General features: G+C 57.4%; 2 protein-coding genes across 11 annotated transcripts; one reads left to right on the forward strand and one right to left on the reverse strand.

Annotated features, from left to right (window-relative positions):
- Positions 1-11: 11 nt before the first annotated feature.
- Positions 12-18,338, reverse strand: CARMIL3 (capping protein regulator and myosin 1 linker 3). 10 transcript variants are annotated; one of them, XM_090121744.1, is made up of 36 exons: positions 18,167-18,338; positions 17,082-17,176; positions 16,560-16,610; positions 16,026-16,085; positions 15,241-15,362; positions 14,818-14,897; positions 14,538-14,608; positions 13,889-13,962; positions 13,508-13,583; positions 12,917-13,038; positions 11,997-12,091; positions 11,502-11,588; positions 10,792-10,901; positions 10,370-10,447; positions 10,219-10,295; positions 9,572-9,676; positions 9,423-9,492; positions 9,249-9,330; positions 9,070-9,166; positions 8,736-8,790; positions 8,467-8,639; positions 8,326-8,394; positions 7,612-7,705; positions 7,439-7,537; positions 6,749-6,898; positions 3,979-4,092; positions 3,467-3,648; positions 2,761-2,848; positions 2,306-2,386; positions 1,936-2,002; positions 1,777-1,847; positions 1,255-1,316; positions 851-915; positions 630-700; positions 434-524; positions 12-306 (listed from the first exon to the last, which is right to left on the reverse strand). In XM_090121744.1, exons 1-36 carry the CDS (start codon positions 18,204-18,206, stop codon positions 80-82), a joined length of 3,351 nt encoding a protein of 1,116 aa, XP_089977870.1. In that variant the 5' UTR covers positions 18,207-18,338; the 3' UTR covers positions 12-79. The 10 variants fall into 10 exon arrangements, with proteins under 10 accessions (XP_089977870.1, XP_089977817.1, XP_089977775.1 ...); XM_090121797.1 differs by having other exon boundaries at positions 46-131; positions 202-306; positions 434-700; XM_090121691.1 differs by having other exon boundaries at positions 434-700; positions 12,950-13,038.
- A 259-nt stretch (positions 18,339-18,597) lies between these two features.
- Positions 18,598-22,068, forward strand: LOC116235181 (dehydrogenase/reductase SDR family member 4-like). Its single transcript, XM_031603172.2, has 8 exons — positions 18,598-18,749; positions 19,206-19,383; positions 19,922-20,023; positions 20,126-20,196; positions 20,299-20,350; positions 20,630-20,764; positions 21,198-21,253; positions 21,351-22,068. The coding sequence occupies exons 1-8, from the start codon at positions 18,637-18,639 to the stop codon at positions 21,463-21,465; spliced, it is 822 nt and encodes a 273-aa protein (XP_031459032.1). The 5' UTR covers positions 18,598-18,636; the 3' UTR covers positions 21,466-22,068.
- The last annotated feature ends 1,941 nt before the right edge of the window (positions 22,069-24,009 follow it).

Here is a 24,009-nt window from a genome sequence, read left to right on the forward strand (position 1 = left end):
CCCGGCTGTGTTATGCTGTGGGGCGCAGTGGTTTTAGTGCCATTAATGAGACTTCCCGAGCTTTCTCTTCAGTAAAAGTTTATTCCCGTCCGTGAGCGGCTGTCGCGAGGTCCTGCCCGCCCCTCAGGTGCCTGTGGGGAGAAGTGGCCGTTCGAGCGGTGAGGTGAGCGGCGGCCCCTCGGAGCACCGCGGCGGCCTCACCTCCTCCCCCCGGCCCGGGCCCGGCGTCCGCCTTGTCGCAGGAATGGGCTCGCTGCCTCCGCTGGGGCTTCGGGGGGGGCAGCTGGCGGCTCCTGTCTGAGGTCCCTGCGAGAGAGACCTCCGGCATCCCACAGCGCCCCAAGAACGCCGCCTGAACCCCTTCGGCATCCCAGCGCGCCTCCGGATCCCCACCGCCCCCTCCCGCTATCGCTGGGTCTCACGCAGCCCTCACCTGTCGGAGCAGTGGGCGTGGCCTCCTGGATGGCCCCGCCCCCTCTCTCACCGCCGTTCTGCGGGGGCCACGCCCCCATCCTGGGCGGGGCCTGGAGACGGGCGGAAGGCGGAGCCTGCAGCGCTGAGCCCCGCCGCCAGGGCTGCTGTCCTCCCGGCGGTGGGCGGAGCCTGGCCGACCCCGTGCTGCCACTCACCTGAGGGGGCGGGGTCTGTGGGGAAGTAAGCCCCACCCACTCCAGCCCGGGGCTGCCAGCTTCTGGAGGGGCTGCAGTGGGAAATGTGAATTAAAGACACGTTTTTGAGGAAGAAAAATAATTTTGGGGAGGCTGTTCTTCGTGAAGAGGGTTCTGAGGAAATCCCTGACCTTATGGGAGGATTCAAGCATCATGGGCAGCTTTTGGCAGGAGGAACCCACCTGATGCCTCTGAGTGTGGGCTGCAGCTGTGCTCCTGGGGGTAGGGAGGCACTGTGGGGGGCAGCCTAGGGGCGACACAGACCGTGTGACCCGCAGGAACCCTCCTATTGCCCCCTCAACTCCAGTTACCCCTCCAGGATCACAAATTAACCCATTACCTCTACAAGACTTTCCACATTTACCCCTTCTAAAGCCACAATTACCCCATTTTTGCACACCATAGCACCAGAAGACCTCAGCTGCACCCTATGATCCCCAGTTAACCCCTCATGATCCCCCTGCAGTATTCCCAGTTGCCTTCTCCTGGACCCTAATAGCTTCCCTCTCCCCCTAGCTCCCATTGATCCCTCCATCACCACCATGGGAATACCCCCTTGCACCCCAATCCCTCACCCCCAGCTCACCGGCCAAACTCCTCCTGCTGGGGGGAACCCCCCACCGCCTGCGCCTCCGGGGCCCTGAAGTGCTGGGGAAAGGAGGAGCACCGTGCCTTTAAGGAAGGCCACACCCATTTCCCTGGGGGGGCGGAGCCTCGAAGGCCGGGGATAAGATATTGGGGGCGTGGTCAGGGGACTTTAAGTGGGTCTGAGGTCACAGGGAGAGGCCACTGGGCGGTGGGTGTAGCCAAGGGCAGGAGATGGGGCTGCAGACAGGAGGCAGGGCCACAAGTTGGAGGCGTGGCCATGAAGTACTGAGCAGAGGGGTCTGTGGGGGGCTATGTGGGCGGGGCTATGTGCCTGTGGTTACAGCTAGGGGTTGGGGGGCGGGGCTGTGGGATTGGGGGTGTGGTGATGTGTCCGCAGGCATGTCCAGCAGTGGCCATGGCTACGAGCCTAAAGACAGCACCTATAGGACAGGCTATGGGGCTGTGGGCGGGGTTAGGGACTAATGGACAGGGTTCGGTCATGGTGGGCAGGGCTACTCACCAGTGGGTGGGGCTTGGGATCCCCCTCAGAGCTCCTGGGGGGCGACGGTGACTCCAGGCCCTCGGATTGGCCTGGGGGCAGTGACATTTGCCATGATGGGTAACAATGCACTACGACGTTCAGTGAGAGGTGATGGTGCATGACCATGCAGGTGCTCACCCATGAAGGCAGAAGGCGGGCGGGTGCGGCGGCAGCAGCGCCTGTGCCGCTGCAGCGTCGGTGCATCCTCCAAGGGAAGAACCCAAAAGCCCTTTGGTTTCATCTCAAAATTGTCACGTGAATCCAACACCCTTAAGTACACCCAAATTCACAGGAGACCTCCAAAACTGCTTAGCTTCACCCCCCATGTATAAACTTCCCCAGATCCCCTGCCTTCCTCCCAAAACTCTCATGGCACTCAAAACATGCAGTGGAGTCCCCAGAGCCCACGGACTCCACCCAGATCTCCCCTCTGATCCACCCCAACACCCCAAAACTGCATGCCCCCCGGATTTTGGATGTCCTCCCCAACTTTTGCCCTTCTTCTTACAACATCAACGCCCAGCTCCTCATCGGTGCTGTTGGATGGCTCCTGCCCCTGGGGACTCCTCGGATCCTGCAGGTGCTGGGCCTGGAGGCACATGGGGGGATTTTAGAGGGCTGGAGGATATTAAAGGGTTTTGGACCAAAAGAGTGTTGGAGAACATCAGGAGATGTTTGCGGATCTCAATGGTGTCGGAGGACCCAAAAGTTGCTGGATGACTGGGAGGATGCTAGAGGACTTTGGGAGATTGGAGCACACCACAGAATGTAAGAGGATCTTGAAGGGTGTTGGAAGACCCAAAAGGTCTTGGAGAGTCTCAGGGGGTTGGAGGTCTCCAGGGGATGTTGGAGAACCCAATGGGTATTGGAGACCTCAGGGAATTGGAGAACCTTGGAGGGTGATGGAGTACTTTGGGGGCTCACGGAGGACCAAAGGGCTGTTGGAGGATGGGAGGGACTCACCAGTGCTTGGTGGACACGGCGTAGCTCCCGCAGCAGCTCAGCCACCACTGCCTGGGTCAGGGACGTCACCAGTGCCAGCTGCACCTCCCTGACCACAGGAACAGTTGGGGTGGTAGCAGCACCAGCACCCCTTCTAGTGCCCACCAGTGCCCTCCCAGTATATTTCAGTGCACCCTAATCCCCTCCCAGTGTTCCCTGATCTTCTTCTAGTCTCCCACACATTCCTCCCATTATGTCCCAGTGCCTCCCAGCTCCCCTCAGCACTCCCCCAGCAACTGTCAATGCCCTCCCTGAATATCTCAGTGCCATTTCAGTATATCCCAGTGCCTCTCTGTACATCCGACTATATTCCACTATATTTCAGCGTCCTGCCAGTATGCCCCACTTGCTTCCAGTACACCCAAGTGGCTTCCCAGTGTTTCACAGTGCCCTCCCAGTCTTTGAATTTATCCTAGTTCACCCCAATGCTCTCCCAGTACATCCTAATCTATCCCAGTCCATCCCAGTGGTTTCCTGGTATATCTCAGTGCCTTCCCAGTCATTTTTAACACCGTCTCAGTCACCATGACTATCCCAGCACTCTCATTACGTACACTCCCACTCATTTGCAATACATCCCAACGTTCCCCCCTGCCCTTCCAGCGCCCTTCCACTACACCTCGCTCCCACCCATCCCAGTATGCCCAGTCCCCCCGTGCCCCCTTACCCCAGCTGCTCCCGGATCTCCTCCCCTGCCCGCTCCAGCAGCGCCCCCGGGGCCAGGCCGGGGGGCAGCGGGGGGCGTGGCCGAGGCGCCCCCCCGAGCCACGCCCCCCCGGGCCACACCCCAGCCGCCGTCGCCCGGGGGCAGAGCTCGGCGGCCCGACCCAGCAGCGCCTCCAGGAGCACCTGGGGAAGGGGATTTCCGGTTGGGAGGGGTACTTCCGGTGAGGGGACCCCCACCTGGAAGGCCCCTCCCTTCCCGATTGGGGTTTTGGCCACGTTTGAAGGCCTTCAGCATCCCCAGTTCCTCCAGTTCCCTCCCAGTATCTCCCAGCTCCTTCTCTGCTCCCTCTCAGCCCCTCCTTCCCTCCCTCCCATTCCATCCCAGTCCCTCCCAGTGCTCCCCAGTTCCTCCCAGCTCCCTCCTTGTCCTTCCCAGTCCTTCCCACGCCTCTCATTCCCTCCCACTCCTTCCCAATTCTCCAGCAGACTCCTCCCAGTTCCCCCAGCGCTCACCTCCAACTCCTTGTCCACAGCCTTGGCCACGTCCCCAGCCACGCCCTGCAGGAGGAGCTGCAGCGGCCCCGCTCCGGCCCCTGCCGGTCCCAGCGCTGCCAGGCTGGGGAACAGCTGGGGGGTCACAGGGTCAGGGGGGTGTTCACACGGCCATGAAGTCGTAGGAGATCACGGAGTCGTGGAGGGGCATGGAGGTCATAGAGGTTATGGAGTTCAAGGGGATCGTGGCAGTCGTGAGGGTCATGTGAGGTCATGGGGTCATGTGAGGTCATGGGGTGATGAGATCTTGGGGTTGTGGGGAGTAACCGTAAAATGGTTGGAAGGAAGCTTAATGATCATCCAGCCCCACCCCTGCCCTGGGCTGCGTGTCCCCCAGCTCGGACTGCCCATCCATGGCCACGGGCACCTCCAGGGATGGGGCACCCACAGCTCCAGGCAGCTGCGCCGGGCCGTTCAAAGTCACTCCCCTTCCTGTTCACAGGCTCCGTTTGAGTACCGGAATGCCGCAGCGCCGTCTCCCCGCAGCCGTCCCTTCTCTAGGCTGCACAGCCCCTCCCTCGGCCTTTCCCCACATGCAGCTGCAGCCCCCGGCCATCCCCGTGCCCTCCTTTGGCCTCGATCCCGTAGCCCCGCGGCCCGGATGGGGCTCCCAAGGGCGGACAGACGGGACCTATTCCCTTCCCGCCCCACCGCCCCTCCGTCGGTGAAGCCTGGGCTACGGTTGCCTTCAGGCTGCTGGCACTCAGCACTGGATCCGGCTTTTCACTCCCCAGGACCCCCAGGTCCCCCTCAGCAGGGCTGCTCTCAAGCTGTTCTTCTCCCACCCTATACTCACAGCTGCAATTGCCCCAACCCAACAGCTACACTTGGCCCTGTTGACCCTCATCCAGTTCACACGTGCCCACTTTTTGAGTCTGTCCAACTCCCTCTGGATGGTGGCATCGACATCCTTTTGTTTTGTCACTGCAGCACTCAGCATGGGGTCATCACCAAACTGAGGGCACACCAATCCCAACATCCAGTCACTGATAAAGATGTTCAGGCACACTGCTCCCACAAGGACCCCTTGGGAACACTATTTGTGAGTACCTCCACCTGGACACAGAGCCACTGCCCACAGCCCTCAGGCTGCAGCCGCCCATGGAATGGTGAAATCCATATCTTCCCATACGAGAGATGTGATGTAGGCTATGCCAGCAGCCCTGCAGGAGTCCCAGCAGATGACACCATCAGTCACTTTGCATTGGTCTGCGGCAGCCATCGCTCCATCACAGAACGGCACCAGGTGGGTAAGGAATGACCTGCCCTTGGGGAAGCCGTGCTGTCTCAGATCACCTGCTCAGCCCTCACGTCCCTGAACACCTCCCACAGCAGGATCTGGATCCAGCAGGGATTGCACACATTCGGTCTCATCGGGTGTTCTCAAACCTGCTCCTTGATTGCAGTGGAGGGACTTTGCTCCCCCACCTCCACCTGGAGAGATGTGTGAGACGTGGTTGCCAGTGAAGCCTGAGGCAAAGAATTCATTGAGTGCCTCAGCCACCTCCGTGTCTGCTGTTGCCTTGGCCCCCTTCTCATCCATCACAGAGGGTATATTCTTCTCAGCCTGTTTCTTCTGACCAAGGGACCTGTAGAATCCCTTCTCATTATCTGCCCCACCTCGCCCAGTGCAGCTCCATCTGTGCCATGGCTTTCCTGTGTACCGTGTACTCTACCCAGGGCACCCATCCCTGCTCCTACTGCCTGTGCATTTCCCTCTTCCTCCTCAGATGGGAGGTTATAGGGTCATGGGGGGAGAGAGGGGGAGGTCATGGGAGGTCATGCAAGGGGTCAAGAGAGTCATAGAAGTCATGGGACAACATGGGAGGCCATAGGAGTGATGGGGGTCATGAGGTTATGGGGTCATGGGAAGTCAAAGAAGTCACAGCATATCATAGTTCATGGGAGATCATAGGGGTCCCTGGGTCACAGGGGAGCAGTGGGATTCATAGGAGGTCATAGGGATCATGGGGGGGGTCACAAGGTCATGGTGAAAATTTGGGACCTATGGGGGCTGTCAGCACCCCAGGGCTGTTTTTGTGGTGCTAGAGGAGATCTCATTTGGAGGGGTCTCATTTTTGAGAGGAAGAACACTGTTTTGGAGGGTGGCTTGGGATGGGGTTTGGGAGGGCTTCTGTTTTTTGAGGAGGAGTTCTATTTTTATCAGGCTGGGGGGAGATGTTTCAGCTTTGGGAGGAGATGCTTCATTTGGGGAGATATGCTTTAATTTCTATAAAGATTCTGAGTTTTTTAAGGGTTCTCTTTATTTGGGTGGGAAGCTTCAATTTTGGGGTGATATGTTTCTATTTTGAAGGTGATGCTATTTTGGGGGGATGTTTCTATGTTTCTGAGGTTCCTTGAGGGGGAATGCTTCAATTCTGGGGAGGAGCTTCAATGGGGGAGTCGGATACTCCAATTCTGATGGGCATGGAGGGGTTTTCTGCAGGGTTCCTGGGTGCTTTGGAGGTTCAATTTTGTGAGGGAAATACTTCAATTTGGTGGTCATATGCTAAAAATCTGGGAGGGGGGATGTTGGGGTCCTGTGGATGTTCCTGAGGTTCTTTGAGGGTTCTATTTGTGGGGGGGGGGGGGGGGAGAAGATGCTTCAATTTGGGGGTCAGATGCTGTGCTTGCGGGTGCGGTGCTGGGGATTTTGGAGTGTTTCAGGGCTATCTTGGGGCACGCAGGCTCCCATTGGTCTCTGTTGGGTATATGCTGTTGGGGTGCTCACCGCACGGGCGTTCCTGGCTTCCCGCAGCAGCTCCTGGGCCTCTGCAAGGTCCCGCTGTGCCCCTGGGTGTCCCCGCAGCCCCCGCGCTGCCGCCTGCACTCGTCCGCTCAGCCGGCAGAGCATCTGCAGCACATCTCCTTGGCAACAGCCCTGACAACCACTCCGGCAACTGGCAACCATCCCGGCATCCCCTCAACAACTGCCCCCATCACCTCAGCAACCTCCACAGCAACTGCCCCAGCACCTCATCAGCAACACCTGCCATCACCCCAGCAACCACCCTAGCAACCATCCCAGCAACCCTCCCATTGCCCCAGCAATCAGCCCAGCATTATGTCAGGAATATTTCACATCACCCCAATAACCACTCCAGCAGCCACCCTGCAACTGCTCTGACAATCTCTCATCTTGGCAACCACTCCAGCAACAACAGCAGATTCTGCTCTTATTGCCCCAGCAACTGCCTTGGAAACCACCAAGGCAATCCCTCAGCAACACTTATAATCACTCCAAAAGCTGCCTAGCAACCACCCCAGTAACCACCCAAGCATCCTTCTGGTCACTATCCCGTATCCCTGTCACTTGCCACATCTGCCCCATGGTTGCCACATATTGGCCCCACATCTGTCCTCTCCTGCCCCACAAGTGTCCCCAGTCCCCAGGTTCCCCATGCCCCTGGGGAAAGATTACTTGCTCAGCCGTGCTGGTGACAATGCCCCGCTGCAGCCGGAGCACCTGCTCTGGTGGCACCTTGGGACCACGGCCATTGCGTAGGAGGCACCACTGGATCTTGAGGAGGGAAATCAGGATACCTGAGACTCCCAAACACAAATTTTTGAGAATCCCCAGGTGCCTCCACTGACCTGCTGCCAACCACTGTCTGTCCGCTCCGGGGCACTACGGTAGGCTGCTGTGAGGTCACAGAGAGGAAGGGCCATGAAGGTCAATGTGTGGTTGCTGTTGAGAGGACATGGATCTGCTAGGGATTTCATTGACAACATACAGCAGTTTGATTCGTCAACAGCTGGTTGATCACTGTAGAGCCGGTTGACCACACTGGATCCCACCAACTGATTTGAAATGAGTTGACTGGTTTAAAGATGACTGACCAGTCTAGAGATGGTTGCCCAGTCTAGAACCAGTTGACTAGCTGAGATCCCATTGATGTTTTGGAAAAGTTGACTGCTCTGAGATGGTTGTCCAGTCTAGACATGTTTGACCAGTCTAGAAGCAGTTGAGTGGTTAGGATCCAATTGACAAGTTTGGGATGGGTTGTCTGATCTAGACATTGTTGACCAGTCTAGAAACAGTTTACTAGTTGGGAACCCACTGACTTGTCTGGGATGGGTTGCCCAGTCTAAAGATTGTTGACCAGTTTAGAACCAGTTGGTAACCTATCAACCTGTATGGAATAGCCAGTTGCACAGTCTAGAACTGACAAGTAGGTCCAAAAACTAGTTGACCTGTCTGGAGATCCAGGTATCATGTCCAGATCTGGTTGGTTGTTTGAACCTGGTGTTCACATGCTCCAGATGGGGCATCCACCTGCAGAATAATTTGCTGCTGGTCCCACTCACCTCTCCATGGCCCTGGCGATGTCCTGGAAGCCCACAGCTGTTGTATTGTTCCTGTCCCAGCTGAGGCTCCTGCCATGGGACCACAGGTGACATCGGGGTGGAGAGACCACCCCTGAACCCCCTGTGAAACCACCCACCCACCGCAGAGTGCTGTTGATCTGCAGGGCCTTGGCCAGCATCTTGGCACCCATGTCTTCCATGAGGTTACCACTGAGGTCCACTTTGGCCAAGCAGGCATTGCTGCCCAGCGCATTCACCAGGATACAGGTCCTGGCCTTCAGCCTCGATTCAGCCACTGACAGCGACTGCAGGGACTTCCGGGAAGGGCAGAGAGGACATGAGACGGGGGCCTGGGGGATCCACAGAAGTGGATGTCCACCTGCCACCCCACCGTCCCCTGGGGAACTCACACAGTCGTCCTCCTGGATGACCTGGACCAGCTTGTGGAGAATCTCCTCCAGTGTTCTGAAGGGGGGAGAAAGAACAGTGGGACATGGACACAATCTGACCCATGGGGTCTCAGAAGATGTCAGTAAGAACTCGGGTGGTCTTGGTGGACCTCCATGGGCACAGCATGGCCCATCAGGTCTTGGTAGGCTTCCATGACACGGCTTTGGCCATTAGGATCTAAGTGGATCTCCTTGGACTCCAACAATGGTTCTGTTTACCTCCTCCAGGGCTGGTGGGGAGGAGGGCCCTCAGAAGGCCCTATGGAACCAGGGGGAGTCCAGCAGGGGCACTCACCGTGCCTTGACACTGAAGTTCTTGCCCAACCAGAGGTGCTTCAGGGCCTTGTTCCTCCCCAGGGCTGGTACGAGCGTCAGCAAATCAGCATCAAAGCCTGAGAGAAGTGTGGGGAGAAACTGGAGATAGTGGCAGGGTCCCAGGCCAGTCCCCAGGATGGGGTTTCTCCCTCTTCTCACCATTGTCTGAGAGGTCCAGGCTGCCCACGGCACTGATGCCCCCCAGCAGCTCCTCCAACACACGAGCCCCTGGCGAGCGGAGCTGTAAGATGGCACCAAGAATTGGACAGAGACATAAAATGATGTGAGGGGTGCCCACAAGGCCCCTCCCACCTTGGGCTGTGCCCCCCCCACCTCACAGCTGCTCAGGTCCAGGTGGAGGTCGCTCAGGTGGGTGTTGGCAGCCAATCCCTGCAGGAGAGACCTGGGGAGGGCAGGTCATGGTGCACTCACATCTCCATCTCCCCAGAAAGCAGAGGGCCACCCCAGGGGGCGAAGCTCACCTGAGAGCGTCAGGGGGCAGCCGCACGCCTGCCAGGCTGATGTGGGACAGAGCAAAGGTGCTGCAGAAGAACTGCTGCAGGGTGGGTGGGACCTCACGGGTCTTCCTGGGGAGAGGTGGAAGCAGGGTTCCATCAGCCTCACCCATCTGGGGTCAATCAGGCACTCCTTGCACCAACCAGTCAGACCAAAACTCAATTGAGCCCTTGGACACCCAACAGAGTTCTTGACCACCCAACATGGTACTTGACCACCCAATGGGGTTCCTGACCACCCAGTGAAGTTCCTGACCACATAACAGGATGTTCAACCACCCAATGGTGTTCCAGATAACCCAAGAGATTGGCCAGTTGGGTGCTCCAATGCCCAAAGGGGTCTTTCCATTATTCAACAGGGTGCTCAACTGCCCAATGGCATTTCTTGATTGGCCAATAGGGCACTCCAGTGCTCAGAGGGCTCTCTACCACCCAACGGGATGCTCTACCACACAGTGGGATGGCCATCCACCCAATGACATTCTGGACAATCTATCTGCCTTCATGACTGGCCAGTAGGGTACTCCAACTTTCAGAGGGCTCCCAACCGCCTCCCCAGGCCCCACCTGCCCCCTGCCCCACAGCCACCATCGACATGTGGGGCAGGAGCTGACCGGTGGCAGAAGCTGTTCCCGGCCACGTTGAGGTAGCTGAGCCGTGAGCAACAGCCGTGCAGCAGCGCCCCGAAGAGCTGGGAGGCACAAGGGGGCCATCAGCCCCACGACTGCCCCACGGCAGCCCCATGGCGACCCCACAGCCCCTCACCACATCAAGGGCGCAGTCAGTGGAAGCCAGGTCAAGGTGCAGGAGGGCGTTGGGTTGAGCCAGGAAGGCAAAGAGGTCCTGGAGGTGTGGAGTAGGGCCTGACCCCATGGCTGCTCCACAGTATAGCACTCAGTCCCATAGTACACCCACCCCATCCAGCCCCGTAGCACCCATCCAGCCCCATTGCATCCCATTGTACCCTGCCCAACACCCCCTCTCCAACCCCATAGCAACTTCTCCAGTCCCACAACTCCTGTTCTAGCCCATAGCATCCCCTCCAATGCCATACAGCCTATCCAACTCATAGTACCACTCCAGCCCCATAGCATATATCCAAACCGCAGTACCGCTCATTGACCTCCAGTGCCCCACAGCCCCATAGTACCCCATCCCTGCCCCATAGCACCCCATTCCCATCCTACAGTGCCGTGGGGGCTGCCCAGCAGCCCAGGATTGTGGCCCAGGTCCAGCAGTTGTAGGGCACTGCGGAAAGCGGGGTTTGCGCCCAGCGCCCGGCCCAGCGCCGCCAATCCTGTGAGGCAGGTGTGGGGTGCAGTACCCATGGAGGACACCCATAGGAACCCATGGAGGCACACAGAACCACAGCACACATAAGCATCCCAAAATTTCCATGCACAGCCCAGTATCCCCAGTGGACTCCCCAGAACCCAACAGTATAGATTGTATTCATTGTATTCATTGGCACCTCACAATCCCCATAGATACCCCAAAAAATATTTTGATACCAAAATAATCAGTTTCACACCAGTAACCTGTTCACATTTAGAGTGCTCCCCACTGCTGTAGAAGCATCCCAATAACACAATCTCCCCCACCAACCAAACTCAGTGGGCACCCCAACACATCCACGGACACTCCAATATCCTCATGGGGCTCCACATTACCCAGTAGATCTCCTTAACCCCATGGGCACCCCAAAACCTTATGGGGCATACCATTATCTAGAAGGCACTCCAATATTCTCATGGGCGCCCAAAACCCTATGGGTCACCCAATGGCCCCTTAATATTCTTACCCTTCCCTTATTCCCTCCAGTACCGCATACCCATCACACCCTCCCTGCTCTCAACACCCCCTGCCCCACAACACCGCACAGTGCCCCCAGCCCCACCTCGTGCCCCCAGGCCACAGTGGGGCAAGCGTAGCCGTCGCAGCCCCCCTGGCAGCCCCAGGAAGCGCTGACTCAGTGCTGCCAGGCCTGGAGAGGATTCCAAAATTGAGGGGGACCACAAAATAAGGGCAGACCCCAAAAGTTTGGGGAACACCAAATATAGGATCTGGGGGTGGGGGGAATCGAGGAGTCAGAGGACTTGGGGGCAATTTGGGGGATTTGTGGGGGGCAGTGGATGCTTTGGAGTGGAAAAGGGGAGTATGAGTTTCTAGGGGGATTTCTGGATTACCGTAATGGGATCTGGGGGACAACTAGGGGTGCAAAGGGCCATTTGGAGGAAGAATTCCTGGGGTGCGAGAAAAGGATTTGAGGTCTAATGGGGGAATTGGCGTGTTCTAGGGAGATTTTTGAGGTTCTATAAGTGGGTTTGCAATGCCACGGGGGGTTTTGAGGTACAGTAGGAATTCTGGGGAGCAGTGGGGATGTGGGGATCACCTTTGTCCCCCAGGGATCCGCGGGGCAGCTCCAGGCATCGCAGCGGTGGGTCCGGGTGAGCCGCCAGTGCTGCTGCCAACCGGGAGGCGAAGTCCCTTGGGGGGGAATGCCAAATTTGGGCACTTCAAACTCTGAAACAGCCCAAGCCCCCAAATCTCACCCTAACTCCCCCCAAACCCACCAGGATCTCACTCAAAACACAAAATCCACCCCAAATTCCCCTAAGGGCTTCCCCAAGTACTCCTCATGCACCCCAACCAAAAAGGTATCCAAATGCCTTAAATCCGATCCCGTGTAATTTCACCTCCCCGCAGCTAAGGGGGACATCTCCAATTTTGTACCCCTCTGAAACATCCCAGCACCCCATAGGATCCTCCCAAAAACCCCTCAAAATCTTCCCAAAACCTCCCAAATTCCACTTAGATCTTAGATTCCTCCATACTTAGGGTGCACCCACAAATTTGCAATGTACCAAATTTCATTAAACCCATACAATATCCCCTAACCCTAACCCCAAACCCTTAACAATCCCCCCAAATCAACCAAAATACCCACAGCTCCCTCCCAAATGTACCAATACCACCCTGAAAATCCCCTAACACCCTTAAAATTTCCCCCCTAAAAAGACAAAAATCCCCCACACGCTCCCCAAACCATTCAGATCTATCAAAAATGCCCCAAATCTCTCTAAACCCCCCAAAAATCAACCACAATCCCCCCAACTCCCACAGCAATGTCCCAAAAATCCATCCCTCCAAAAACCCCCCAAACCTCCAAAAATCCCCCAAATCCTTCCAGTATAGTCCCCCCAAGTCCCTCCAAGACCTCTAAAATCATCCCCCAAATTCCTCCAAAACCATTCTAATCCTCCCCCCTCAGGATCCTCCCAAAATCCCACCCTTTCCATTTAGGGTGCACACCCCACGTCCCAAAGGAATCGACCCCAAGCATACGCGTTTAACCCCACATTGTCCAGGATCAGCTCCTCCAACGCAGGTGAGCGACGCACAGCATGCAGCACCTGTGCCTGCACCTCACTGCTCTGCACCACAACATGGGAGAGCCCAAAACATTGGAGACAGAACCCCAAAATGGGGAGCACTCTGAGAATGGGGCAGGGGCAGGGACCCAAAAACAACAGTATAGAGGGTTAAGGGAGTGAGGGACTCCTAAAATGATGTGGAAGGACAGGGGGAATCCCCAAAACTGTGGGGGCCCTGAAACTTGTGGGACCCCAAGACAGGATGGAGGAAGTTACGGGAACCCCAACACTGATTTTGAAATGGGAGTGAGGTGTTGGAGGACCCTGAAAATGGAGGGAACTCAGAAATGTGGCAAGAAGGCAAGCTGATGACCCCAAAGTGTGTGTAAAGGGACAATGGGTTCCCCCAAAATGGGGTAGTGGAGAATATGATTGGGGGACTCCAACTGTGTGGGTTTGGGAGGGGAGAAAGAAACAAGGGGATCCCAAAATGGAGACTATGGGGAGGTCCTGGATTTGGGGTACCCACCAGGCGTAGATCACGGCAGCACAGCCCCCGGAACCAGCGGTTGTAGCCCAATGCTGCCACTGCCAGTGCTAGCTCCCTGCATCAGTGCCATCAGTAAGCACCCAGAACTCCTCAGTGCCTTCCAGTAACCCTGAGCCACCTCCCGGCACTCCCAGTAAGCACCAGTGACCTCCCAGTGGTTCCCCACTGCCTTTCCAGTGTCTCCATGTGCTCCAGACCCCCTCCCAATACTCCTATTCTCCCTCCTAGTACCTCCCACTGTTCCCAAACCCCTTCCAGTGTCCCCATTTCCCCTTCCAGTGCCTCCTAATTGCCCCAAGCCTCTTCCCAGCGCTCCCAGTAACACCCATTCCCTCCCAGTGCTCCCAGTGCCACCATCACCGGCTCTCCAAGTGGCTGAAGTCCCTCAGGTCGAAGCATCTCCGCTCCCCCGCATGGTACAGCGTGTCCACGTCCTGGGGGGACCCCAAAACCCCCATAGCCCCCCAGAGACCCCCCCAGAGAAATCCATAGACCCCATAGACCCACCACCGACCCACAGGACCCCATAAACCCCTTAGAGCCTCCCAGAGACCCCCTAAGGGTCCCCGGAAGGACCCCAAGGATTCCCCAACAGCCCCATAGAGCCCATGTCCTCTGTCGACGCTGTCCTTGGTGCTGAACCCACAAACTACCATCAACCCCCCCCTAAAACCCCATGCTCTCTTTGCATCCCAAACACCTCCAAATCCCCCACATATATCCCCATAGATCCCTCAGGACAACAGAGACCACTTAGACCCCCAGTGATCCCCCAAGACCCCCCAAAGATTTCCCCATAGACCCCTTAAGGCCCCCTAGGAATGCCATAGAACCCCCCCCAAAGAGCTTCTCATAAACCCCATTGTCCCAACCAAAACAACCCACGTACCCTCTGAAATACTGCCCGTGTACGTTCTCTCAAAGGCCCCTAGGGATGCCATAAACCTCCCAAAGCCCCCCAGAGAACCCCTTAAAGCCACCCCCAGTGCCCTCAATTCCCGCCACACACCCACTGCACCTCCTCCCGGCAGCTCAGCCCGTTGTAGTCACACAGTGCCGCATAAGTGTCCGAGAAGCCCCCTGTGGGGGTTGGAGGGGAGAAGGCGTGGCCGATTACGCCCCCTCCCAAGCAACGCCCATCGGCGACAAGCCACGCCCCCCCAAAACCGCCCCTGTGTTTCACGAACACAAATACAGCCCCCGAGACCACGCCCATCACAGAGAACCCTCCCGTTGTGAGGCCACGCCCCCCTCCGTGACCACGCCCCTTCCGAGGCCACGCCCCTCACCGCAGACGCTGGGGCCGCTGGAGGCGGAGCTCTCCGAGGTGGGGGAGGTGTCGAGGGGCGGGGCCGGGGGGAGGGTCCAGCTGGGAGTGGGGACAAGCATGAGAGCCCCCCCCAGACCACCCGACTGGAATGTATTCAGTATTCCAGTGTATTCCAGTACATCCATTCCCGTCTCAGTTCATCCCAGTACACCCCAGTGACCATCCACCCCAGTGCCCTCCCTGTACATCCCAGTGCCCCCAGACCCTTCCCAGTTCATCCCAGTATAACCCAGTGCCATCTAATCCCTCCCCAGACTGCTCCCAGTATATCCCAAATCCCTTCCCTCGCCCTTCCGCCCTCTCCTAATGCCTCCCAGTCCCCTCCCTGTTCCCCCCACCGTCTACCCCAACCCTCTCCCAGTGTATCCCAAGTATGGCTCACACGGGGGGGGCACAGGGCAAAGCCCGCCCCAGGGCGGCTCCCAGCTCCCGGGCCAGGCAGGCAGCAGCAGAAGGGCTGGCAAGGGCCAGGGCCAGGGGACCCCGCTCCGTGTCCAGGCGCACCTAGGAACTGGGTGTACTGGGAGGCACTGGGAGGCATTGGTGGGGGGGTATTGGTAGAGCCCTGGGGGATTAAGGCTCTCTAATGGGAATGGAGGGGACTGGAGAGACTTGTACAAACTGGAAGGGCACTGGAATATACTGGGAGGGTGCTGGGAGGGGCGAGGAGGGCTTTAGGAGAGACTGGAGGTATACAGGGAAGTTCTGGAAAGACACTGGGATGCCTTGGAAGAAAAGCTAACATACTGGAAGACTGTGGGGATGGACATAGAACAGGACATGTCCTCAGAGGGACTGGGAGGCACTGGGATGTACTGGGAGGCCACTGAGAGGTGCTGGGAGGGCACTGAGGAGGTAGTGGAGGCTGACTGGTTCATACTGATCCATAATGGGAGGTAATGGGATATACTGTAAGGGCCTGGGAGGAACTGGAAGTCAGTGGATGGAGACTGGGCAGGCAGTGGAGGGCCACTGGTCCATACTGATCCATAGTGGGAAACATTATAAGGTAAAGGAATGACTTAAGGAGATCATTAGGGGGGTACTGGCAGTCACTGGAAGGGCACTGGGGCACACTGAGAGGGCTTGGCATGGTTCTGGGCAAGTAGTTGAGGGTCACCAGTCCACACTGGCTCATACTGGTCTGCACTGGGAGGTGGTGGGTACCTGAGTGGGGCTGGTGGCACTGATGCAGCGAATCTCCAGCACGCTCAGGGAACCTTCAGCCTGGTAACAAACAGCAATCTTTGTGCACATGGACACACAGATGGGCATGCAAATCCACGTGCAATTTCTCATGGAAATCTTTGTGCAAAGAGGTATGAAAGGGCTCAGCAGTATGAAAACCCTTCTGGAGGATGGACTCCATGCAAACCCTCGTGCATATATTTGTGCAAATCCTTGTGGAAATTATTGTGTGAACTCCCATCTAAGCCTTCATGTGAATATTTGTGCAAAAAGGCAGACTTGTGCAAACAGTTGCTTCTGTGAACCCTTGTGCAAATGCTCATAAAATGCTTGTGCTAGGGAACAGGATCATGCAAATCCTCATGTGGTTTCTCATGCAATGGGTTGTGCTGGGGGATGGACTCATTCAGATCCTCCTGAACATCCCTATGCAAATCATTCTGCAAATCCCCATATCAATCCATGTGAAAATTGAGCACATTTACTTGTGCAAATTCCCATGCAAGGGCTCACCTTGGCCGGTGTTGTGGGGCCGAAGAGGTGCAGGCGCCAGGCAGTGAGGGCCTGAGGGACAGAGGCTAGCACCCAGTGCTCCCAGTGCCTCCAGTAAGAGCTCAGACCTCTCCCAGTGCCCCCTGATGCTCCCAGTGATCTCCAAGAGCCCCCCATTTTGCCCACTTCCCCTCTCAGTGCCATCAGCCTCCCTCCCAGAGCATCCCATTTCCCCTTCAAGTGCTTCTGTTCTCCTTCCCAGTACCTCCCAGTGCCCCCAGACCTGTTTCAGTGTCCCTATTTTCAGTCCTAGTGCCTCCCAGTAGCCTCTGACCCCTTCCCAGTTCTCCCAATAACTCTTAGGTCTTTAATGGCAAATGTCTCAGACCCCCTCCCAGTATCCCCATTTCTACTCCCAGTACCCCGAGCCCGCTTCCAGCATTCCCAGTGCTTCCAATAACCCCTGATCCTTCTCAGTGCCCCCAGTCTCCCTCCCAGTGCCCCAATCCCCCTTCCATTCCTCTCATCCCTCCCAGCTCCCACCAGGATCCTCTCCTCCAGCCGACGGGGTTTGGTCTCCAGGCGGGCACGCAGCAGCAGGTGGATGCGGGGCCGCCCAAGGGCCCGGCGGATGCTTTCTGAATGGGGTTGGGGTTACGAGGGGAAGGATTCATCACAGTAACCTCCCCCCTCCCCCCCCAGCGCCCCCCTATCTGTCCCCGTCCCCGCTCCCACTGCCGTTTAGCGTTGGTTTCAGCACCACGGACAGCGCCCGATCCAGCGCCATGGACGCGGAGCTTTGGGGGGAAAGGAGGGGGGGTTGGGGAGCTCTAAGGGGGTTATGGGAGAATCTGGGGGGTTATGGGGTCTGGGGGATTATGGCGGGACGTGAGGAAGCACGGAAGGGATCTGGGGGGGGAGGGTTATGGGTCTAGGGAGTTTATGGGGTGATATTGTACATTAGGGGCCTACAGAAGGGTTGTGGGTGTCTTATGGGATTACGGAGGAATGTTGTAGAGTAACTGGGGTGAGGTTATGGGATGGCCATGGAGGGGATCTGCGGGGAGAGTGGAGAGAAAAAGAAGGGGTGCTGAGGTGATGGGGAGGGTCAATGGAAGGGATTTGGGGATTATGGGGGTACAGAGGGTGATAGGAGGGCTATGGATGGAATATGGTGGCTCCATAAAAAGAATATGGATCGCTATGGGGTGATGGACGGGAGCACTGAGGAGATCTGGGGACGTATGCAGTGATTGGATGGGGGATGTGAAAGGATACAGGGTGAATTATGGGGGCCTCTAAGCCCAGGGGAGTTTATGGGGGATCGCACGCAGGGAGATATGGGGGAAAATGAGGGGAAATTGAGAAATCTGGGGGAAAATGAGGGATTCGGGTAGGATTTGAGGGGAAAATGATGGAAATTGTGGACGGATTTGTGGGGAAATAGAAGCATTTAATTGGGATTTGAGAGTAAATGGGGAGATCTGAGGGAAACGAGGGTGGGATTTAGAGGAAAATGGGAGGATTGAACGCAAAACTGAGGTGATTTAGCGGGAAATTGGAGGGATGTGGATGGGATTTGGGGTGAAGTGGGGGGATTTGGGGTAACAGGGGCGCTGGGCGCCTACCTTGCAGCTCCCGGGACACGTCCCCCGCCGGCGGGGCCATGCCGCGGCCGAGAGGAGCCGAGCCGAGCCGAGCGAGGCCGGAAGTTCCCGAGCGACGCCGGAAACGTCCGAAGGAACCCGAGCGCAGCCCGGCTTTTCCCGGTGCGCTCCAGCGATCCCCCGTAACCTTCAGTGCCCAATATCCCCGAGTGCCCCTCCCCAATATCCCCCCAGCGTCCCTCCCCAATATCTCCCATTCACCCAGTACAGCCCACCGCCCCAATACCTCCTTGTACGACCTCAGCCCCCCTATTCCCCTGTTGACCTCCCATAACTCGCAGTTCCTCCCAGTCCCCCCGATCCCAACTCGCCTTTCCCTGCCCCTCCTCCCTGCCGCCCCCCCCGTCGGCCCTCCCGACCCCCCCAGCGCTCCCGGCCCCTCCTCCCGCCCCTCCCCTCGCAGGGCAAAGGCCGTGGGGCGGAGCGGGGCGATGTGGGGCGTTATGGGGCGAGTGGGGCTGCGGGCTTTGTCCGGGGCGGCTGCCTCAAATACCGGGAGGACCCTGGAAGGAAAAGTGGCTCTGGTGACCGCCGCCACCGACGGGTGAGTGACCCCGTGGCCTCCTCGGCCCCCCCCCCCCCATTGCTTCCATCTCCCCTTTGCCCCACCGGTGACCCATAGCCCTCTATGTCCCCTTTGGGCCCCATGTTCCCCGTAACCCCCGTGTACCCATGGGAACTCCATAGCCTCTTCATCGTCCCACAGCCTCCCCATATCCCCACAGCCCCGTATGTCCCCTTTGTCACAGCAAACGAGTCTCCCCATAAACTCCCCATAGCCTCCATCAACTCAGAATCCCCAAGTCCTCCCAGCCCCCCTGCGCCCCCGCATGACCCATCTGACCCTATAGACACCTCCGATGTTCCTCCATCACCCCGTAACCCCTCCATCATTCCATATATCCCCATGTCTCTCTAGACCCACCATGTCCCCACGACCCCCCATGCTCCCCCAAGAGCCCCTCTCCCTGTAGTGCCCCCAGCCTCCCCCTCCCCACAGGATCGGGCTGGCGGTGGCACAGAGGCTGGGGGCGGCAGGGGCCCGGGTGCTGCTGAGCTCCCGGCGTCAGCCCAACGTGGATGCGGCCGTGCAGAAGCTGCGGGCTCAGGGTCTGGAAGTCAGCGGGGTGGTGTGCCATGTGGGGCAGCCCCAGGACCGTCAGCGCCTGGTGCAGACGGTGAGGGGGTGGGGATGTGGGGCTATGGGGGGCAGTGGAGGTGGGAGGGAGATACAGGGAGATATGGTGCAATGGGGAGCAATAGGGTTGTGGAGGGCAGGTGAGTGGGAGCCTATGGGGTTATGCAGGGCCAATGGGGCTATGGAGATAATGGGTTACTGGGGGCAGTGAGGCTATGGGGTGCAGTAGGGCTAAAGGGTCCCATGGAGTCATAGAACTCTGCGGTCAGGGAGGTCCCATGGAGTTATAGAGCACCATGGAAGTTCCATTGTTCTATGGGGAACTGCTTGGGTACCATCACTCTATGGAGTGCATGGGGATCCCATCATTCAATGGGACTCAATGGGGGGGGGCCATGGATCTGTGAGTAGTCCCATGAGACTACGTGTCACCATGGATCCCATTGTTTTGTGGAGGGTCCCATTGGTCTGTGGAGGCCCCAGTGAACCATGAGGCACTCTGGGTATCCTGTGGTGTTATGGGGTCATCCCACTGGTCTGTGGGGGTCCATCACTCTTTGGGGTGAATCCTTCCACAGGCATTGGACACCTATGGTGCCATTGACATCCTGATCTCCAACGCCGCTGTCAACCCCGTCATGGGCAGCACCCTGGAGGTTGAGGAGGCAGCCTGGGAGAAGGTGACCACCCCCTCCCACACACACACACCCTGCCCCACTGACCACAACCACTGACCACAACCCACTGACTGCACCCCACTCTCATGGCTCTGCCCTCTCCAGATCTTCCAGGTGAACGTAACAGCAGCAGCGATGCTGGTGAAGCTGGTGTTGCCCCACATGGAGAAGAGAGGGTGAGAGGAGGTGGGCTGCGGTGGGAGAGAGGGGCTTGATGGAGAGAGGGGCTTCTTGGGGGTGGGCTCATCTGACAGTGCTCCCCCCTTTTCTTCCTGCAGTGGAGGGGCTGTGGTGTTGGTGACATCAGTGGCTGGTTTTATGCCCTTCCCGGTGAGCAGGGAGCGATGGAGGCGGGCGAGGACTGCTGGGATGGGGGGAGGGGTGGGACAGGGGGTGACGGTGGGTGCAGTGGGGAGGTGGTGGGGACGGTCAGACAGTGAGGTGGAGGAATGGTGGGCGTTGGATGGAATGAGGGCAAGGTGGAGGAATGGCTGCTGGGACGCATGGTGTGCATCCGCTAATGGGACAGATGGACATGTGGTTGGGACAGACAGCAGAGGGACAGGTGGATGGACAGACATGCGGTGTGATCATTCCTGTGCCCTGCAGGCTCTGGGTCCGTACAGCGTGAGCAAAACAGCACTGCTGGGGCTGGTGAAGGTGTTGGCCCCGGAGCTGCGTGCCCGTGGAGTGCGGCTCAACGCCGTCGCACCCGGCCTCATCCAGACCCGCTTCAGTGCCGCCGTGAGAGCAGGGGGGGTCATGGGAATGGGGGGTACTGGGGGCAATGGTGGGGGGGTTGTGGGGGCAGGAGGGGCGGTGGGGCAATGCTCAGAGCCCTGTGGTGGGGAATGCAGAGGGTGGAGCTGTGCCTGAGGGGCAGGGCAGAGAATCATAGAATCACAAGGTTGGAAAGGACCTACAGGACCATCTTGTCCAGCTGTCCTCCCAAGGGATCTGACTGGGGCAGGGCATGAAGCAGTGTCTTGTATGTGGGGTGGGGGCCGGGGGGTGGGGCCTCGACTGGGTGTGGTTGTGGGGGTGGGCAGAGCCTCTTGGTGGCGGATGATCTGATAACCAATGGGAGGACAGGTTGGGTGGGAGGAGCTAGTGGGGGGAGGGGTCTGTGATGGGCGGGGCTCAATGTGAGCAGTGCTGTGATGTCTCTCTGTTGCAGCTGTGGGAGAACGAGGCCACCAAGGAACAGCTGATGTCCTCCATGGGGATTGACAGGTGGGGAACGGCCCCGAAGGCCTCAGCCTGGGGACGAGGAGCCTTGGGTGGTGGCGGTGACAAGGGGTGACCCCGTGGTATCCTCCCCTGTCCCCAGGCTGGGAACACCATCGGATGTGGCCGAGGTGGTGGCATTCCTCTGCTCCCCTGCCGCCTCCTACGTGGTGGGAGAGACCGTGGTGGTGGCCGGGGGGACCCCATCCCGCCTCTAAAGGACCCCGGAGAGTGCTGGGATGGCATCACTGTGTGGCACCAGGGGTGGTCTGGGAGAGACATCTGTATCTGTAGGGGAGCTCTGGGGACACCTGATGGGATGCTGAGGTTTAGTCCAGGAGGATGAGGGGACCTATAGGGGACATCCAGGTCCACAGGAGGCACTTGGGGCCATCTGTGGGGAGCTGGGTCCTGCAGAAAACTTCTGGGTCTGCCGTGGAGGTCTTTGTAGGCCCCAGTGTCCCCTTGGATGTCCCCCATAGTGTTTCTAGGGGGATCAACAGGGAATACTGAGGCTTACAGAAGCATCTGGGGACATCGGGGGTGGCCTATAAGGAATACTGAGGGCTGTAGGGGGTGCTTGGGATTTATGGGGGATATTGTGGTCTACAGAGAAGTGTAAGGAGCTTTGTAGGAGACACTGAAATCAATATGGGGCATTTGGGGAAATCTATGGGAGCATGGAGGCATAGGGACACCCTCAGGGACACTGGGATCCGTAGGGGACATTCTAGGGCCTATCAGGTAGATTTGGGGTCACTTCAGCATGTTTGGGGCACTTTGGATCCCCTAATAAATCCACTCACGCTGCCCTGGTTACAGCTCAGAGGTGTCTATTTGGGGCCATTGTGAGTGCCATCACAGCACTCAACATGGGAGTGACCATCCTCACAGTGCTGGCAGCCATCTTGAAGGGACAGGCATTATCTTGAGGTGGCATCTTCTTGGACCTCCCCCTTGGGGCCTCCTGCAATACCCCATTTCCTCATGCACCCTATTAGCACTAACAAGCATCACAATGGCAATTAGCAGGGCCCATTTATTGCCAGGGACAATAAATGACTATAGAATCACAGACTCGTGGAAGTTGGAAAAGCTAAGATCATCCAGTCCAACTCCAGCCCATCCCACTGTGCCCCACTGTGTCTCTCAGAGCCACATCTCCACAGTTCTTGAGCACCTCCTGGAATGGTGACTCCACCACAGCCTGGGGCAGTCTGTGGCAGTGCTTTTCTGAGAAGACTTTTCCTAATATCCAACCTGAACCTCCCTCAGTGCAATTCAAAGCCATCACCTCTCATCCTACCAACCCCTCACCTTGCTACAACCTCCTTACAGGCAGTTGAGGAGGCTCAGGAGAGGCCTTATCACCTTCTACTTCTCCAGACTGAGCCATCCCTGTTCCCTCACCCACTCCCCATCAGACTTGTGCTCCAGACGCTCACAGCTTTATTGCCCTTCTCTGACACTCTCCAGCTCAATGTATTTCTTGTCGTGAGGGACCCCAATACTGGAGGTGCAGCCCAGAGTTGCACTCCAGACTATTTTTGTATTAGCAGCTCATTAAGCTATATCTGAATGCAACCCAAATTCAGGCTAGGTGTGGCCTTTGCAAACATGGTGAAAACCAACCTACGATGGCATGAACACAAGTCCCACATTACAGCTGTTGGGTTTTCCTTTCATGTGTGCATCACTCTGTTTTGGACTCATCAGCAAAAAAATGAAGAGATGTGAGGGGAATACAGTCCCATTTTACCTTTGAGTTTATCAAGGTCCCTCTGGATGGGATCCCTCCCTTCTGCTGTATCAGCTGCACTGCTCAATTTGGTGTCATCAGCAAACTGCTGAGGGTGCACTCAATCCCCTCATCTGTGTCACTGATAGAGATGTTAAGAGCACTGGTCCCAAGACAGAGCCCTGAGTACAGCGCTCATCACTGCCCTCCACCTGGACATGGAGCCACTGACCACAACCCTCTGCTGCGACCTTTTGTCCAATTCCTTACCCACCAATCAATCCACCCTTCAAATCCATATATCTGCAATTTAGCAATAAGGATGTGGTGGGGGACCATGTCAAAGGCCTTGCAGATGTCCAGGTAGATGAAGTTGGTTGCCTTCCCTTTGTCCACTAGTGCTGTCACTCCAACACAGGAGGCCACCTGATGAGTCAGGCACAGCCTTCCCTTGGTGAAGCTGTGCTGGCTGTCTCGGATCACATGCTCATCCCTCATGTGCCTGAACTCTTCCAGGAAGATCTGCTCCAAGTTATTCCCAGGTACAGAGGTGAGACTCACCAGCCTGTAGTTCCCCAGTTCCTCCTTCCTCCCTTTGATGTTTCCCTTTTTCCAGTCCCCAGGGATTTTGCCTGACAGCCACCTCAGCCAGCTCCCTTAGGACCCTGGGTTGCACGCCATCCAGCCCCAGGGACTTGTACACATTCATTCTCAAGAGTCAGTCTCAGATTTGCTCTGCCCTTACAGCAGGGGGGAGTTTGCTCCCCCAGTTCCCACCTGGAGGTTCAGGTTCAGGGATGTGAGGTTCAGGGATGTGAGAATCCTGGCTGCCAGCAAAGACTGAGGCAGAGAACACATTGAGTACCTCAGCCTCCTCCATATCTGTTGTAGCCAGTTCTCCTTTCCCATTTAGCAGAGGAGATACATTCTCTTTGGCCTGCCTTTTCTTACTGACATATCTGGATCCCTTCTTGTTGTCTTTAACATCCCTTGCCAACTTCAGTTCCTTGACTTTCCTAATCCC

Source organism: Phasianus colchicus, chromosome 1 (genome assembly GCF_987193195.1).
Source record: "Phasianus colchicus chromosome 1, bPhaCol1.hap1.1, whole genome shotgun sequence".
NCBI lineage: Eukaryota > Metazoa > Chordata > Aves > Galliformes > Phasianidae > Phasianus > Phasianus colchicus.